The sequence below is a fragment of the Budorcas taxicolor genome, chromosome 11 (assembly GCF_023091745.1).
Source record: "Budorcas taxicolor isolate Tak-1 chromosome 11, Takin1.1, whole genome shotgun sequence".
NCBI classification, from domain to species: Eukaryota; Metazoa; Chordata; class Mammalia; order Artiodactyla; family Bovidae; genus Budorcas; species Budorcas taxicolor.
In genome coordinates, this window is record NC_068920.1 from 160,697,380 (window position 1) to 160,715,476 (window position 18,097).

At 49.8% G+C, this 18,097-nt stretch overlaps 1 protein-coding gene across 12 annotated transcripts in view; it reads left to right on the top strand.

The window, feature by feature from the left end:
* Positions 1-18,097, top strand: part of PRRC2B (proline rich coiled-coil 2B) — an 84,603-nt gene that overhangs the window by 12,179 nt on the left and 54,327 nt on the right. For 11 of the 12 annotated variants that reach the window (XM_052649057.1, XM_052649045.1, XM_052649055.1 and 8 more), the window contains exons 2-3: positions 15,604-15,773; positions 17,156-17,333. In XM_052649057.1, the coding sequence (XP_052505017.1) occupies positions 15,659-15,773; positions 17,156-17,333 (293 nt within the window). In that variant the 5' untranslated portion in view covers positions 15,604-15,658. The remainder of the gene's footprint in view (positions 1-15,603; positions 15,774-17,155; positions 17,334-18,097) is intronic. The other variant, XM_052649046.1, reaches the window with a different exon arrangement.

Sequence of the window (18,097 nt, forward strand, 5' to 3'; positions counted from 1 at the left end):
CCCGGTAGAGCGTCATCCAGACTCTGAGTTTTGCTCAGACTCACCCCAAGTGCCTCACCTCCTGGTTCCGGGGCCCTGATGGGGGTCACAGGAATCTAATCAGTTCAGTCATGTCTGTTTATATATCACTGGTCCTCAGAAATTGCTCTGTTGAGCTGGTTAAAAGGAACAATCCAGTACAAATGCCATCTCCAACTTCTGTTCTCTGCTAAATCAGATTTTACAATATAGATTGCGATGGCATTTGCAGAGTGCTTCTCACTTGATAATTCGCCATTATTTGGAGGCAGGAAAGGAAGGAGAAACGGAAATAGAACTTATGTGTCCTGTGTTTCTTTTATTTGCCAGGTCCTTGCTAAGTTTTGACCCTGGGCAGGGAGACCTTTATGTGGCACATCCGTCCAGCTGTCCATCCCTGGCTGTATGTTGAAATTGCCTTAAGTTTTTTATTTAAAAATTTTTTTCTACTTGCTAAGTGAACTGCATGTTGAAAAGGTGAAATAGGCCAGTAGCTCTCTGCAGATTGCAAATGAATTTCTATCCGAGTCCTCTCTCAGGCCTCAGCTCAAGCCAGTGTGCCGCTGAGCTAGGTGAACAGGGACTGACCCCACTGCCCGTGAAAGAAGGAGCTGTAAGAATTTTAAGTAGATCAGCAATGATGACGATGGTCACCGGAACCATTGAGCAAGTGCTGTGCTTGGGGAGACACAAGGCAGACCCCAGTGGGTGAGGAGCCTGTAGCCGGCGCACACCATGTGCCCGTTGGACCCTAATTTAAGAGTGGGGTTCTTTACCTGATGCTTTCCTGCTCAGACCCCACTCCACCCTGGGCCAGACTCTCCTGCACAGTCACCATGGCCCCAGGGGTACGGACAGAGTCTGGGAGAACTGTGGGCCTTTTTTTGGGCCTGGGCCCCTTGGTGGCCAGTGTGGGCCCTGTAATCACAGTAGCAGGTGTTTCTCCAGTGCCCAGCACTCCTGGATGTCAGACTTGACTGGGTTCAAGTTCAGGTTTTGCTGTGCCTTAACCTGAAGCTAGTGACCTTGGGCCAGTCATTTAACTTCCCTGAGCTTTGGTGTCTTGCCTGTAATTGAGGGTATACTTACTTTTCTGTGAGTGGCTATTTTATTTTTTGTTCTAAAGAACTCCTGTTTTAAATTTCAGCTTTATTCAAATATGCTCGTTAAGTTACTTTTGGCTGTTTTCTTTGTTAATTGTTTCTGCTTGCCTTCACATTCAGTTGTGTCTTTTTTCTGACTTCTTATCAGATGCTTAATTTCATTCTTTTCTGTTAGGAATTCTAAGTTTTTAGATTAAGTTTCCTCTGAGTACAAATTTGTCTTTGTTTCACGTGTGGTGTCCTTTCTCCATCTGTGCTATTTTCTAGGTATCCTGCAACTATGATTTTGAATTCCCCTTTGAGTCAAAAGTTTTTTAAGAGGGAGTTTTAGGTTTTCCAACGGATAGCATTATTGTTACTTCTCCTTTGGTTACATCTTGTTTCATTGCACCGTGGTCAGAGATTTTTGCTCTTTCAGGATTTGGGGCTTTCCTTAAAGTCATACATAGAGAGTAACTTTTTGAACATGTTTGCTGATGTACCTTTTCACATGATTCATGAGTTTCTGTTTTGAGTGGGCTTTAGATCAAATCTTACTTAAGACCAAGGTTTAGAGATTTCTGTGTTTTCCAATGTTCTCTACTTATAGTGATTTTTTTTTTCATTTTTAAATTATTCTATAAATATAGGTTCATGACAGTTATATTTTCTTTGTGGAGTGTACTTCCTACCCATGTGAAAATGACTCTTTTCATTCTGCTTTTGTGTCTGGCTTCTTTCATCAGTGTTGTTACATGTATTTGTGAGTTTCACCCGTGTAGTTGTGTGTGAGTTTGTTCCTTCTCATTTATCTTTTTTCCAGTTTTATTGAGATATAATTGACAAGGTCTACCGGATAGTGACTTGACTTTCATACACTGTGAAATGATTATCCACAGTAAGTTTAGCGAACGTCATCTCATACAGATAACAAAATTAAAGAAATAGAAAAAACTTTTTTTCCTCCGGATGAGAACTCCTAGGATTTACTAACAGATTTTCGTATATAGCATACAGTACTGTTAATTGTGTTTACGTGTTATACATTGCATCCCTGGGACTTACTTATCTTGTGACTGGAAATTTGTACCTTTTGACCACCTTCATCCTTTCCCTCTCCACTCCCCTCTGGTAGGCACATATCTGCTCTCTTTTTCTGTGAGTGAGTTATAGTTACTTAGTTACTTAATTACTGGTACTTTGTTTAATTGACCCGCAGCACTATATTGGTTCTTGGTACACAGCGTAGTGATTCAGTATTTTTCCACGTTTCAAAAGATCACCACGGTAAGCCGAGTTACCATCTGTCTGTTCCTTCTCATTGTTAAACAGTATTCTGTTATGTGAATATAGTGGCTTCCCTGGTGGCTCAGACAGTAAAGTGTCTGCCTGTAATGCGGGAGACCTGGGTTCGATCCCTGGCTCGGGAAGATCCCTTGGAGAAGGAAATGGCAACCCGCTCCAGTACTCTGGCCTGGAAAATCCCATGGAGGAGCCTGGTAGGCTACAGTCCATGAGGTCGCAAAGAGCTGGACACGACTGAGCAACTTCACTTTCACTTTCATGTGAATATAGTATTTGTTGATTCTAGTGATAGATTTTTTAGCTTGTTTCCATTTTGAGCTATCCCGAATAGTGCTGGCTGCCATTAACACTCTGACACATCTTTCATGCGTGTGAGTATGTGTTCTCTTGGATTCATACCTAAGAGTGGGACTGCCAGGTCACAGGGGAGACCCTCGCTCGGCTTGGGTGGACGGCTGCCTGTTTTCAGAGATGCTAGCTGTTGCCATGCCCGCCTCGGGGCAGGAGCAGTGTCCTCCACACTGCAGCGCTTCCGTCAGGCTGTGTCAGCTCTCCCCACACTGCTCTCAGGATTCCGTGACCGATTTCTGAAATTGATATGAAAATCAAAGGCCAAGGATAATCAAAGCATCCTCGAAGAACACAGCTGATGTACTGAAGAACACGGTACTAGATGTGAGGACTTGGTAAGAACTACAGTAAGTGAGGCATCGCAGTGTTGGCGGAAGGATAGGCAAATAGCTGGATAGGACAGAGCTGCTCTTGAAACAGGCTGCGCATGAATAGCCACTTAGTTTGTGACAAAGGTGTCAGATAGCAAATGGGAAGGGCGGCCTTTTCAGAAGCACCGGGAGGGGGCTCCCTCAGTGGCCGGGGGTTAAGCCTCAGCCTTCTAGCGTGGGGTCATGGGTTCAGTATCTGGTTGGAGAACTAAGGTTCCACATGCCGTGGGTGTGGCCAACATTTTTTAAAAAACATAATATTAAATAAAAAGTACTGGGAAAGTTGGATTCTCTGTATGGGGGTGGGGGGAGAATTTTTCAACCCCATATCCTATCCAGGATCAGTTTTAGGTAGATTACAGAAAGCTAAACATGAAAGAGAAAACAGCTTCTAGAATAAAACAGGAGAATTAGCTCTATGATCTTGGAGAAGACAAAATTCTTTAAATAGGATACAGAAAGCACTACCAAATTAGGAAAGATTTATAAATGGAAGTGTACTTTAAACTTCCTATATTCTGGAGCATTTGATTACAAATGCTCCAATAAAATGCAACACATACTGTTTTGTAGTTGCCCAGATGCCTTAGAAGGTGTGTCAGTTCTGTCTGCCCTGGGGACCCCTGCCCTGCTCTCCTCAGGGCCAGTCCCCTCTTGCTGCAGTGCAGCTGCCACCTTGGGCCTTGGGTGGTGGTCCCTCTGGGTCTTGTCCTCTGTGCTGGATCCCTTGTGTCTTGCATCCCGTGTGTATCATTGGTTGGGGAGCGTGAGCATCGAGTAACAGCAACTGTCTTAAGCTGTCTTAAACAATAAGGACATTTATTGGCTCAAATAAGAACTCCAGAGGTGGGCAGGCTCTGGGTGTTGGTCCTGTGTGGGGTGTCCCTAATGAACCAGGTGGGTCACTGGTAAGGAGGCTGAGTTTTTCCCTTAGACCAGGCGTGCCCCTCGCCCAGCTGGGTATGGGCCAGCCTCTCAGGCCTCTTGTCTGCCTGGGGGAGGACTAGGTCACTTCCTCTAGAAAGGAAGAAGGGAGAACTGGCTTCCTGGCAGGAATGGCTACTGCATTTATTTGCCTCTTGTTCACGAGAGCATCTTTCCCTGCAACTTTCTAAGAACGTAAATGTTTTGTGGCCTTGTGTCACGAGTTGAAAACGTCCTTCCATCCCCACACTTGGCCCGGTCAGCTGGATAGGAGGGTTAATGATGCTCAGGAGAGTCAAGTCACTGGCTCATGAGGACTCACTGCCATCCCTTTGTTCCTCCCTGGGACCTTTTTTGCGGGTGATGGTTGGCTTTTGGCAGCTTTGGGGTTCTTGTCTTTATCCCTAATGTACTGAGATTTCCCGTTGTACCCTGTGTTCTTTTTACACCCATTTCTCTGAGCACTTGGCAGGTCCTTGCAGTCTTGTATACTTCAGCTCTGGGAATTTCTCATGTAACTTTTATTTGATAATTTCCCTCCTCTTGTGGTTCTGGAAATCTTAGTTAAATTTGGACCCTTGGATTAATCTAATTTGGGGTAGGAGTAGAGACTAGTATTCATTTATCCCCCTTGTTAATTTTTCTGAGAGATCCTTTGTCTTGCATTTCTTCTACTGATGTGAAAGTTAAAATTTGTAAGAATAGTTTGGATTTATAGAAAAGTTGGAGGTTCTGTGTATTCTGCTCCCAGTTTCTCTTAAAAAGATCTTCCATTATTATGGTCCATTTGTCCTGGCGACTTAACCAGTGTTTATACATTGAGTCTGTTTTTTTCATATTTCCTTGATTTTTGCCTAATGTCCTTTTTCTGTTCTAGGATACAACGTTAGTTGTCACGTTTAGGTTCTCTTAGGTTGGCAATTACCAGGTTTTCCTTGTCTCCAGTGACCTTGAGAGTTTCGAAGAGATATTTTGTAGAATGCTCCTAGTTGTGATTTCTCCGGTACTTTTCTCATGATTAACCTGACATTATGGGGTTTTGGCTGTCATGTCTTTAATTCTTCCTCGGGCTTTTTCCTGTTTTCTGATTGCCCCTTAAGAGGAAAAAAAATCCTGATGTGTGCACGCAGCATCTTCTCTTAATTTCCTCAGGACATTAATTAAAAAAAAAAACACTTTGGTTCGCGGGACTGTCTGTTTCCTTCAGGCTCTTTTGTTTGGTTTGTCTTTCAGTTGCGGTCTCAGATGAGCACAGCTGGTTGGAAAACCTGGTGGGTGGGTCAGAAGGAGCTCTTGGGGGTGGGGTGGGTGAGTGAGAAGCCATGCTTTTATTCTTGAGTCCCCAAGAGCCTGCCTTTTTTGAGGAGACCCCTTCTTTGCCAGGAGTGTGGAGACCTCGAGGGAGGCAGTCTTGTTTGTCTCCCTCTCTCCTGTGAGGCCAACTGCAGAGGGAGTTTCAGGCCCTCAGGGCTGGGCCTCAGGTTTTCACTTAGCTCCTGTTTTTAGCTCCTTTCCTCACTCCCACCACCCTCTTTGACCTGGTGTTCTCAAGTCTAGACTTCTCTTAATTTATCCTGAGAGGAGGGGAAGAGGGAGCTGACGTGGGAGGCTGGCTGTTGTACACACAACCTTTCTGCGGTGCTCCCAGCTCTAACATCCTCTCCCCTCCTCCCACCCCCGCCCCAGCCCTGCAGTCTTACAGGGTGCCCAGTGCTCCTAGGACTTCCTGAGCTCTCTGGAGTCCTCAGTTTCTAGGATCCTTTAATCTCCTGTTTGTTACTACTCATGTCTGTTCTTTGCTAAAGTTGTCCCTGTCTTTTGGGTTCTCTTTGTTGTCGTTTTTTAGAGGGTTTTGGAAAGATGAACCATAAATGCCTGTGGTCTTTATGCTGTGTTTAGCCAGAACACCCCTGCTTTTTAAAGAGTTTCTGTGAATCAAGTGAAATTGAATGAAGGGTCACTTCTGGGATGTGTGTGCACATGTAGATAGGTATGCAGTCACGTTTATGTACGAATGTGTAATTGTGTGTGCTTGTTGATGACCCCACTCAGCTGCTTCTTTCCACGTGGTCAGTGGTGGTTGTCTCATAGCGTCAGGACATCTAGAGCTGCCTTTGCAGTTGTGGCTGCAGAGGTTTGCAAGTCCCTGAAGAAAGGGTGGGTTGGGAGGTCTGGTCATTTGGCACCATGTCCTTACAGAGCTCTCTGTTCTCTTGAGAAGGGAGGGACCCTGAAGGTGCAGGGAGGGTGGGGGTAAGGGAGTGACCAGGCCTGTTGGTGGATTCCTGCTCTGCCACGGAGGTCTCCATCGCACCTTGGGACCACTGTCTCTAGTCTCTGCAACAGCCTTCCAAGTAGATCTGTCTCCACAGCGGGGTTTGGGCTCACAGGCTCCTTCCGTCCTCTCAGTCTGTGGAGAGAGCTGCTGCCTGCTGGAGGGAATTGGTCCCCGTGGGGAGGGCTTGCCCCCAGAGCCCGTGCGGCAGCAGTCGCTGCTCCCTGGTGATAGAGCCAATCTCTCTCTCTCTCTCTCTCTCTTCCATCCTCTGTTTTCAGCAGTGGATCTGTGAGGTCCTGGGGTTTGGCAAGGTTGGAAGGTGTGCTGTCTCCTGGGCTAAAGAAAAGCACTTCCTGCCAGTTAGTCCTCTTGCTTGCTTCCAGTGCCCAGACTCCAGCTGCTGCGGGTGACGTCGTTCCTACAGGAAGGACTTTGGGTGTAAACACCGTTGCTGGTGGCTGCATGGGGCGGGAGAGTGACAAGCGCGGCTGGCTGGGACGGCGGCCTCCAGCGCTTGAGCTCAGCTTGTCTGCAGTGTTCTCTAAGCTTTCCTTAAAATCACTTTCATAATTTTTTTAAACGAAGATCTGTTTAGAATTTAGATAGTAGTTTTTGACTTCCGTTGCTGAACTCTTGAAGTAGAAAACAAAACCACAATGGAAGAGTAGCAGGAGGCAGATAATTAGCATTGCAGCCCGGTGGCCCCTGCGTCCCAGGGACTTGTGCTGGTAGAGAGGTCCAGCAGTTTGACTGGGAACTGGGTGACAGTGATCATTTTTCATTTTGTTTTTTAAGCTTCACGGTTTTTTTGTATCAAGCATCTATTCCTTGTTACTAAGACATGTTGGGGGTAAATGAATGAGCAGGACCAGAGCTGTCCACCACAAGTCTGTCCTCACCCCAGCGTGTGGCTGCCTTGGATGCCCCTGCTTACTGCCCTCACGTGGGATGCCTTGAAACCGGGGCAGCTCAGTGCTTTCAAAATGCAGTCGCAGTGGAGTGTTGATCTCCAGGGTTTCTGAGCATTAAAGCACATCTCTGTCTCCTAAGAATTAATTAAAGGTGTCCACAGGCAGATCCTGAACCCCTGTGAATTTTCGATCTTGGTTTGCAGGTCTGCTCTCTGCCGTCAGGGTCCTTAGGCTGTGAGACTGCAGAGAGGGGTCAGGTCCCTGGAGCCTGGAGGTAGGCAGGAAGCTGGAGGCGTCACTGGCCGCAGAGGAGTCGGAAAATTGAGTAGTGTTTCAGGGCCAGTGGTGGTGCTGAGCCTGGGGCCCAACCTGCGGGAGAGCCCTGGGTTGCGTGTGTTGTGTTCTTCATTCATTTATTCCTGATGCCAGACCTTTGAGGTGCATAGCAGGGTGTTCATCTCAGTAAATCCACAGGGAAACTGGCCAGTGTGGAGGTGACATGCGACCTGAGTTTGGAGAGAGGAGAGCAGCGGCAGGGGTGGGGTGGGGACGAGAGTGGCAGGGGTGTGGGGTCGCCTGTTTGTCCTGGATTTGACCCTCCAGCGAGCATCAGGATGAGGTTGAAAGTGTCTGAGCAGGTGCCCGTGACCTGGTTTGGTTCTGGTGGGGGGTGGTTAAGGCTGGACGGGGTTCAGGGAAGCGGGGGCGGGGCTTGCAGACCCCAAAGTGTGCCGGAGAAGTGGGGGTGGGGAAGGGCTCTAGGCCCTGCAGCTCGGCCGTTGCCCTTACTGCCTTCCTGTTTCACTTCGGTGGCTTCCTGAGTGTGCTGTCTCCTGGGGGTGTGTTTCTCTCCTGCATCGTCCCCCGCTTTGTGTCCCTCGGGCCTTTGCTTTCCTTCTGCCTGTCCTTGCCTGTGGAGGTGTGTGCTGTGTTCTGCAGTCATGCCTCACGCCTGTCCTGCAGAAACCTCACCTGCCTGGGGCTCCTGCAGGTGGAATGATTGGGCCTGAGCTCCAGCTTTGCAGGTGGGCCAGCTCCTGCCTGTTGGGGCCTGGAGAGATGTTAGGGCGGGTCCCCTGCTTCTGGCAGGCCAACCTGATTTTCTGACTGGGGCCCTGAAGGGAGCCACTGAAAGCTGGAGGTGTGGAGTTGGTGGTGCTATCGCTGGGCGAGATAGCAGAAGCTCCCCTGCAAACCCAGGTGGGGCTCCCCACTCTCCACCCCCCACCACATCCTGGGGCATATGTGAACCCCTTTTTGTTGAGTCCATTTCCATATCTACTTCTCCCTTTAGACTAGGGGTCCGCTGGCTGCAGCCCCCAACTCTGGCCCCCTTCCTGTTTCGGTGAAAGGAGTTTCGCTGGAAGCCAGCTCTGCTGCTTCCTGTTGTCTGGTCGCAGCAGCGCAGGGCAGGGTGGTTGGCGTGTGCTGGAGATGCTCAGTCTGGCCCTCCACGGGAGGCACTGTGGAGCCTGCTCTGGAGGGCGGGCTGGGGTCTTTGTTGCCTCCACGTGCCCAGCACTGAGTAACCCCTTGGCAGCCACAGAGTGGGCAGCACACATCTGAGAACTTGAACTCGGTGGTTGGCACCTACCCCTGTGTTAACGTTCTTTTTTCACAGATGCTGACATGTTGGAGAAGGATGGGATTGTTTATTCATCTCATCCTGGATTGTGTGGTGATGGTTCTTTATGTTCTGACTGAGACTGGACAAGCATACTGTCTGGTGACCATGTCCTTTCCAGACCTGCTTATTTCCTGACCTGTTTATCCAGCCCCGCTCTCCGCTTCCATTCTGGAACGGTTCATGCTTTTTGGTGTGTTGTGTGTGGCAGTGGGATCTTTCTTTCCTTTCTCCTCACCCCAGGCTGGGGGCTTTTGTTTGTGCCTGGTGGCTGTGGCACCTAGGCTGAGTACACTGTTTTTGTGGCTTGTGGGTCTTCCCCGGGGACCCCTCCTCTCTGAGCACGCAGTGGGCCCTTCCTTGTCGGTGACTGGAGGAAAGAGCCACGTGGTGCTGGCTCCAGGTGTCCTCAGGATTGCAGACTGCTCAGGAAAGCAGAGGTTTGCCCAAATGTTGCCAGACTCAGGGACACCTGTGAAAGCCTGGGTGTGCCCCGATGTAAAGCTGGCTGTTGTTGGCCAGCAGTGTTGGCGTGTAGAAAATGTTCTGTTTTTAAGCACCTTGTCTAGCCTCGTCATCTGTGCAGTCGCTGGGAGGCACCCTTAGAGGCAGGGTTGCCACATGGCTGGGCCGGGGCGCTCGCTGTCCCCCCGGCCGAGCCCCAGCAGCCTTGAGTCAGGGTCCCTGGGCAGAGAGTCTGCAGCCAGCTGTCCCCTCCCGGGCTCCAGGCCTGCCCCAGCACTCAATGGCCTGTGACCCTGGGCGGTTTACTGCTCTGTCCTGACCATAATGTAGTGTCTTTCTCTGTAAAGCGGACTGATGACCGTAGTGTCTTCTGAGCATGGAGGACAGTGAGTGTCAGCGGGTGCCCAGCTCGCCCTGAGGGCTACCCCGGGGAGTCCCCAGCTGGGCGGGCGTCTGCCGCTGGCTAGTACCCAAGTGGAAGTGAAATGAATCCTATTACTCGGAAACGGCTTTTTATAAGCTGGAAGCTGGGAGGTCCTCCCTCTGGTGGATGAGAGCAAGCGTCTTCTGATGACCTGACGGCTGGGACTACTGTCTGGAGGGGCGGGGCCTGGACTAAGTTGCCTTTGTTGGTGAATCTTTCTGGTTCCTTTGTTCTTATAGAGCCTTTCCTCTCTCGGCGCTTTTAGGAAGGTTGCCAGAATAGGCAGACCCGGATTTAAGATGCCCTTTTCTTCATTCCCCTAAAGTTGTCTTCACACGGATTTGGGGTGCTTTTTTTCCTTCTTTCTTTCTAGGTGAGAATGCCCAGGGACCCAGGCAGGGCCTGGGGGGGTGGTGCGGGACTGGGTGGTGGGGAGGGCTTCCAGCAGGAGGGCAGGACGGGGCTCCCTTGTCTTATAGTTGCTGTAGATGGAGTGCCGAGGACCCAAATTAGATCTTGTTTAGAAAAAAGAAGCAACACCCCAGAAAAGAATTCTGCTGCCTACCAAAGGGAGCGCGTGCAGAGCGAGAGCCCTGGCTGGGCTCCCGGCTTGCTCTGTGCCGCCCACAGAACCTGGAGTCTCCACTGGTTCGTCCCCAATGAGCCAGGCTGAACGGACATGGCCCTGACCCACCAGAAGCGTGTTCTCTGGCCTCCCAGCCTCACGAGCCACACCCACATGTTTGTCTCTGCCATCCGACAGGCTAGTCGAGCCCTTGTGTAATCTTTGCGTGTGTATTGACAGACCAGAAACTCAGCAGATATTCATAAGCTGGATAAAGCCATAGTAACAGTATTCTGGGCCTGATGTTTATGAAAACCCAGGGGTAGGCAGAGCAGCCAGAGACGCAGGTGGAGCAGAGCTGGGCCCTACACATGACCCCGATTCTTGGAGGAGATGGATACCTGTGTGTGCTGGTGGGGAAACCAGAATGATTTTATTTGTGTTTGGTGTTTGTTCAGTGACGTCTTCATGCAAAGAACCCTTGCATGCCCTGAGGCTGGTGTCTGTAACCTTGCTTTGTAAAGGGCCAGGTAAATACCGGTAGTTGTTGCTCTGTGGGCCCCATGCGGCCTCTTGCAGTTTCCGCAGGCTGGCTGTGTGTAACTGGCCCGCCCTGCTGGAGGGGGAGTTGGGCCTGAAGGACGCCCATCTGTGCACTCTATGTGGAGCCTTATGGTGAACGAGTATCAGGCCCCCTCCCCCACAGGGGCTGTTTCCTTAGCAATGGGGACTCAGTTGCATTGCCTGTTAGCACCCCAGATTTCTGTAGCAATGCAGAATCCAGTCCCGATGTGTGGTGAGACGCTGCTTTGACAATAAACCGCATAATTTCATGGCCATGGGTTATTAACATTGGGTATGTTTGATTTTAGAACCTGTTGGCATTTGTGAAATCTGGCTGTGGTCCCTCAGTCTGTGTGGGAAAACTCAAGTGCATAACTTGGTTAAAAAGTGGGAAAGGGGCCTTCCAAAAAGTACGCCTGTGGGTTCAGAGCAGGTGTTAGTCCAGCGCGTTCCTGCCTTGGCTTCACTGAGGGGCTTTTGTCAAAAGGAGTAGAAAGCATATTCCCTAAACGTAGTAGGTGCTCGGTTAGCATTTGCTGAGGGATTGAGTTTATTTAGAGGACGTAATTCAAGCAACAATTGTTGACCGATTAACACTTCTTAGCTCCCATTGGCTCAGATATTTTCCTTATTTTTTTCCAGGATGCAAAGAGTGGGGGTGCGGTCAGGCTCTGGTTCCCTAGTGCTTCTTGGGGGTGAGTGTGGGGACTGGTTAGTTCTGAGTGGTGTGGTGTCATCAGGAGACCCACTGAGCGCTCTGTGTCCGCTCTGACCTGTGTGCACTCTGACCTCTACCCCCGGGCCCAGGCAGTGCAGAATCAGGGAGATCTGTTTGTATCAGTGGACTGGTGGAAATTTGGACTAAGGAATACTTCTTAAGATTTACTTTTTATCGAGGTAACACTGGTTTATAACATTGTATGTTTTATCTGTACAACTTTGTGTTTCTATTTCTTGTGTCCCAGAGCATGCTGACCACAAAAATTGAGTTTCCATCCATCATCATGCAGATGACCCTCTGCCCTTTCTTCCTCTGCTTGTCCCTCCCTTGCTGCTCACCACTGCTCTCTGTATCTGTGTGTTTGCTTTGGTTTAATTTATTTTTTGCTTGTTGTTAATTTTTATATTCCACCTGTGAGATGAAATCATACAATATTTGCCTTTCTACATCTGACGTATTTCACTTAGCATTATACCCTAAAGGTTCATCCTTGTTGTCACAAACGGCAACGTTTTGTCTTTTTAAATGGCTGGGTAGTATTTCATTGTGTATATGTATCACAGTTTCTTCATTCATTCATCCTTTTGGCTATTGTAAATAATGCTGTAATGAACATTGGGGTACATACATCTTTTCAAATTAGTATTTTCGTATTCTTTGCATAAATTCCCAGAAGTGGGACTGTCAGGATTATGTGATAGTTCAAGTCTTGATTTTTTTGATTGCCCAGAATGTCTGATGAATAATTTTTATTTCGCTTGTCTTTGTCCGTTTGGGTTTTGATTCAGTAGGGAATAGTGTACCTGGATTTAAATGGTGATGCTGCACCTGTGGTCCTGCAGGTCGTGTGGCTGGGAGGAGGGCACCGCTGGCTTTGTTTAGAAGTGTTTGTAGGTTCAGGGGCAGCAGACATGTGGCTGAGACTTAGCATTTCCCACGACAGTGCTAAAGTGAGACATTCTGGAACATGCTTCTTATTAATCAGCTGTGTGACTGCAGACGTGTAGGCTGGACGTGGGGCGGAGGTTGTGTCCCAGGCCCAGCTCAGGGCTTGGACACATGGCAGTGCCTGCCTAGTAAAGACGTGTTGAATGAATGAATATATTAGTTTTCTGTTGTTGCTGTGACTGATGACCATAAAACTCTAGTGGCTGAAAACAAAACAGACACATTCTCTCCTGGTTCTGGATGTTGGAAGTCTGCAGTGATGCTGCTGGGCTGAAATCGAAGCAGCGGCAGGGCTGTGTTTCTCCTGGGGGCTTTCCTGGCTTGGTGAGCTTTTCCGGGTGGCCTGCACCCCTCTGCTCCTAGTCCTCTTCCAGCTTTAAAGAGCCTTACTCCAACCTGTGCTCCTGTTAACCACTCAGACTCTGACCCTCCTGCCTCCCTCTCTAAGATCCTTGTGATTACATTAAGCCCACCCGGATAATCCAGGATGATCTGTCCATTTCAGGATCCTCAATTTAATCATACCTGCAAAATCCCTGTTGGCTGGGAAGGTAACATACTCATGGGTTCTGGGAATTGGGGCATCCACACTTATGTTACTCAGCAGGCCACGGGAGTTTGTGGAGAGTGCTCAGAGTCCTCAGTGGAGTAGTCCCCTACTGATGAATAAGAGACTCCACCCCTCTGCCTGGGCCGCTCCCACTGTGGGGGGGGCCCTGCTTGGACCCCTGCTGGAGCTGTAGGGCCTCCTCAGGGGTGCCCATCTATTTCCCATGTTCAGGGCTTTTCCTTTTAGACCCAGAGTCAGCAGATTTTGCCAACCACGTGTCCTGTTGCATATTCTTTGTTTTTTAAAAACAAGTGTGAAAATGTTGGCGGGGGGGGGGGGGGGGGGGAGTCACCTTTACCTTGAGGGCCTTAGAAAATGAGCCATTGACTGGTGCCTGACTAGTATTTTGCCAACCCATGTTTTGGACTGAACCCTGCAGGCTGGGGCTGCCTATGGCTATCACCTTGGGGACAGTTTTCAAGAGCTCTTGTTAGTAGTGCGATGCGTGCACGCATGTGACTGTATTGGGAGGGGTTCATGTTCCTACCCTAGTGAGCTTTTCTGTTGTTTCTTCTATTTGACAGAAACATCTGAAAATTAGATCTCATCTAGTCTTAATGGAGAATTTCAGGTGGTTTTCCATTTGAAAGCTTATTATTAATTACTGATCATTCTGACATGGGACAAGATCCAGTCTCTTTCCTTCAGGGCCTTGCAGCCCAGGGTTGGGAAGCAGCCTGGGGAGGTTAGTTATTTCCAGTTCTGATTGTGGCAGAAGCTCCGTGTGTGCAGCTTTAGGGGCAGCCATTTAAAGATAGAGGGTGTGTAGCCCCTGGCACATGAGCAGGCACCAGAGAGGGAGCTGGCGTGGAGCGCTCTGATGGGCCTTGGTGAGCGCTTGCGATTATCAGTCCTCATTTGTTCCTTCACGGGGCCTGCTCTCCTCTCCTGGCCACCTGGGGCCTGAGCACTGGGCTGCATGGGGGCCTCTCCTTGGCCGGCTGTGTCTGCCTAAACCGGGTTCTGAGTGAGGAAGGGAGTTAAGTACCCGTCCTGGGTGGCTCTGTCCTGGTGGCCCAGTGGTAAAGAACCCACCCATCTGCTATTGCAGGGGATGCGGGTTCCATCCCTGGGTTGGGAAGATCCTCTGGAGGAGGAAACTCCAGTATTCTTGCCTGGAGATCCCGTGGACAGAAGAGCCTGGCGGGCTACAGTTCATGGGGTCCTGAGAGTCAGACGTGCCACACCGCACATGGGTGGCTGAAGGCCTGTGGGGAGGAGAGTGGTACTTAGGTGACCCCTGCACGTCGTATGCAACTCAGGACGCTCAGCCCTGGGTGTCCATTGAGGTGCTGGAGTGTTTGCAGATACAGAATGGGTGCCTATCTGTTCCTGCACCCGAGACAGTGACTGGCAGGGCTTGAGTATCGCATTTCACATGACATGAAGGAAAGGACGGATGCACCCAGCTCACTGGGTGTGCTCCTCTGGCCGAGGTGGCTTCAGAATAGGGTGAAATGACTGACCTTCCTGCAGCGGCTATGCCAGGTGCCTGTTGTGAGTCATGGATATTTTCACTTCCCTTTTGTCATTGAAAACATTTTATCAGTAGGCCTAAGTTGATGCTTTAGCTTTTTTCCCCATACGTTGATTCCAGTGGGAAATTACAGTCACTTGTACAAGTTTTTGTTCTCGCACGATCAAATTTAGAACCTAAAGCCAGGGTGAGCGTAGAATGAAAGCATTGGAGCTGCTGGTCCTCAGTGCCTGGCACGTGGCCTCACTGGGTGTTCAAATCGATGAATGCCAAAGTGAATGAGGAAGGTGCTTCTGGAGCAGCCGGCGGAAAGGTAGAAGGTGGCACTTGGGAGACGCTGCTTCCTTGGCTGGCCTTTCAAGATTTTTTCCCAGTGGAGGGCAGGCATGGACAGTACTGCCCACATGGGCTCCTCTCCCCAAGGGGGCCTGCTCTCTCTCCCGTCCATGCCCTGCTCTTGGCGCCTGAACAGGTGTTTCCCTCTGGGTGCTGGTTCTTTGGTTTGAAAAGCGCCCATACCAGCTGCTTCATGTGATTTCCTGGCTGTGCACTTCCCTCTGGCTTGGTTTTGCTCATCCTGGTAATGGACAGCTTTCCATGAGGAAGACGTTATTTGTGATGTTACATTGTTGTGCTACAAGGGAATGAGCCTTTGTTTTTCTACCTTGAGGAGCTGTCCTTGAGTCAGACGGCCTGATGTGTGAAGTTTACCTCTCATTGTGGCTGGTGAGTGCGAGAGTGCAGCTGATTTTCAGGCAGGGAGAGTTCCTATCGTTGGACGTGGGGTGGTGTCTACAAGATGCTCTTTAAATGTGAGAAAGGCTGCCTGCGTGGGAACGGCATCTTTCTAGGGACAGAGTCCGAAGCTTTCTTCACATCTTCAAGGAGATCCATGATCCCTAAGGATTCAGTTCACTGGATCAGAGGTTCTGGTGGATTAACACTTTTTTCCCCCCATTTCAAAGGCAGATCGGGAGCGGCGCCGAGAAAAATTTCCTTACTAGATGACATTTCATCGCAATGTCCGATCGTTTGGGGCAAATAACCAAGGGCAAGGATGGGAAAAGCAAGTATTCGACTCTCAGCCTGTTTGACAAGTATAAAGGAAAATCAGTAGATTCAATCAGATCCTCAGGTAAGAGCGGGTAGGGACCCAGTACCTTATGCTTTCCCTTAGGGAGACTTTTGGGTCTAGGACCAGGAAAACCTAGGGTCCCCTGTCTGGTTAGACAGATGTGGTCCACACAAGCCAGTCTTCTGGGCCTGTGGGGTCACCCTCATAGTTCTTGGGGAGCCCATTACCCTCTGCTTCTATGTGATGTCCTATTTCAGATCCTGGACTATTCCTGACTGCTGTAGCAGGATTATTTCCTCATCTGTCTTGTCTTATTGAAGCTCTGGCTATTTTGAGCCCGATGGGTAGAATGGAATTTAATTTGCACTGGAATTACCCTTTTTAGCTTTTGTGGTTCTGCTATTCCGGAACTTGGTGGGAAAATTTCCTGTTGATTCTGTCCACACCCCCTGAGAATCTTTTGAATGTTGGGGTCCCTGCTTAGGCTTGGCTGAGTCCCCGCAGTCCTGCTGTCATGAGGCCAGAGCAGCCTCCCCTTGCACAGGGCTGGTGATTGTGTGGGACGGAGGTTTTGGGGCCTGGCTCTTTACTGTGTCCTAAACTTAAACTCCCTGAGCCTACTGCCCACAAATAACTGGAAGCCTCCACAGTGGCTTCAGCAGCCAGTGTCTTTGAAGTCCTTGGTGAAGAACTTGTCAGTTCAGTTCAGTTCCGTTGCTCAGTCGTGTCCGACTCTTTGCAACCCCGTGAATCGCAGCATGCCAGGCCTCCCTGTCCATCACCATCTCCTGGAGTTCACTCAGACTCACGTCCATCGAGTCAGTGATGCCATCCAGCCATCTCATCCTCTGTTGTCCCCTTCTCCTGCCCCCAATCCCTCCCAGCATCAGAGTCTTTTCCAATGAGTCAACTCTTCGCATGAGGTGGCCAGAGTATTGGAGTTTCAGCCTTAGCATCATTCCTTCCAAAGAAATCCCAGGGCTGATCTCCTTCAGAATGAACTGGTTGGATCTCCTTGCAGTCCCAGGGACTCTCAAGAGTCTTCTCCAACACCACAGTTGAAGCTTGTAAAGTGACTATAAGTTACGACCAAGCACTTTTGTGTGTTTTTGTTTAAAATACTTTGATTTATTTATTTGGCTGCACTGGGTGTTAGTTGCCGCACGCAGGATCTTGAGTTGCAGCATGCGGGTTCTTAGTTGTAGCATGTGGGATCTAGTTCCCTGACCAAAGATTGAGCCCAGCCCCCTGCCTTGGCACTGCAGAGTCTTAAGTCACTGGACCACCAGGGAAGTTCCTTCTCATGGCAGATTGGTCCCTTGTTTTTCATTTGGTTGCCATTGTCATCATCACTTAGAGTTTAGAAGAGCAGCCGAGTGAACCCAGAATCTCTGCTTCCGTGACTTCCTGTGCAACATCTCTTTCCGTCCCTCCCCCTGCAGTTATTCCTCGACATGGCTTACAAAGTCTCGGGAAAGTTGCCACGGCCCGGCGCATGCCACCGCCTGCAAACCTGCCAAGTCTGAAGTCTGAAAACAAAGGAAACGACCCCAACATCGTGATAGTACCCAAGGACGGAACAGGATGGGCAAACAAGCAGGACCAGCAAGACCCAAAGAGGTGAGAGCGAGGGGTGGGCGGTAGGCGGGAGTTGGAGGACGCCTCTTCCACCTCTACTCCTGCTGCCGAGTTGTTTCTCGCTTCCTGGCTCCTGGAGCCAAAGCGGCAGGGTTTCTGTGAGCCACCTAGTCCCCAGTGATCAGTGTCCCTCGTGCCTTATTAAGAAAGCCCTCATCACTCCCAGAGGAGCTTATGCAATGACTCGAGCCAGTTCCTGAACAACCCACTGTGGACAGAGCCGAGCGCTTGATTTTGGTTGGGGTCCCTGGGTGCTGGGCCCCAAGTGGAGGAGGAGGAACCTTCCTCATTGAGGGATCACAGCGCCCCACATAGGTGGCTGCTCTCCTCCCCACAACCTGGTCACTGAGGAGAGCCACGCCAGGCCCAGGCACTCCGGGTCAGTGCGCAGCTGCCCTGCATCGGGGACGGGTAGGAAGGCATCAGGGAGGGACAGGGCCTCACTAAGGCCAGCAGGCAGAGCCCGGCTGCTGGGGTTTGCTCGTCAGGCAGTGGAAATGGAGCAGTTTGGCCTCGTCCACCTTTGTGCCCTGTTTCCCTGAGGTCCAGCTGCTGATACTCCAGACCCAGAAAGTAAAGGTGGCCCAGATCACGGCCTGCCAACCAGGGTCCTTTTCTCTAATTGAAAATGGCCCAAAGCTTCCTGTAGTTAATTCAGACAAGATGTAGAGAGTGAACAGATTATTAGGCCAGGTGATTGATCAGTAATAAGCAAATACTGTAAACATTTCCTAACAGTCTGAATA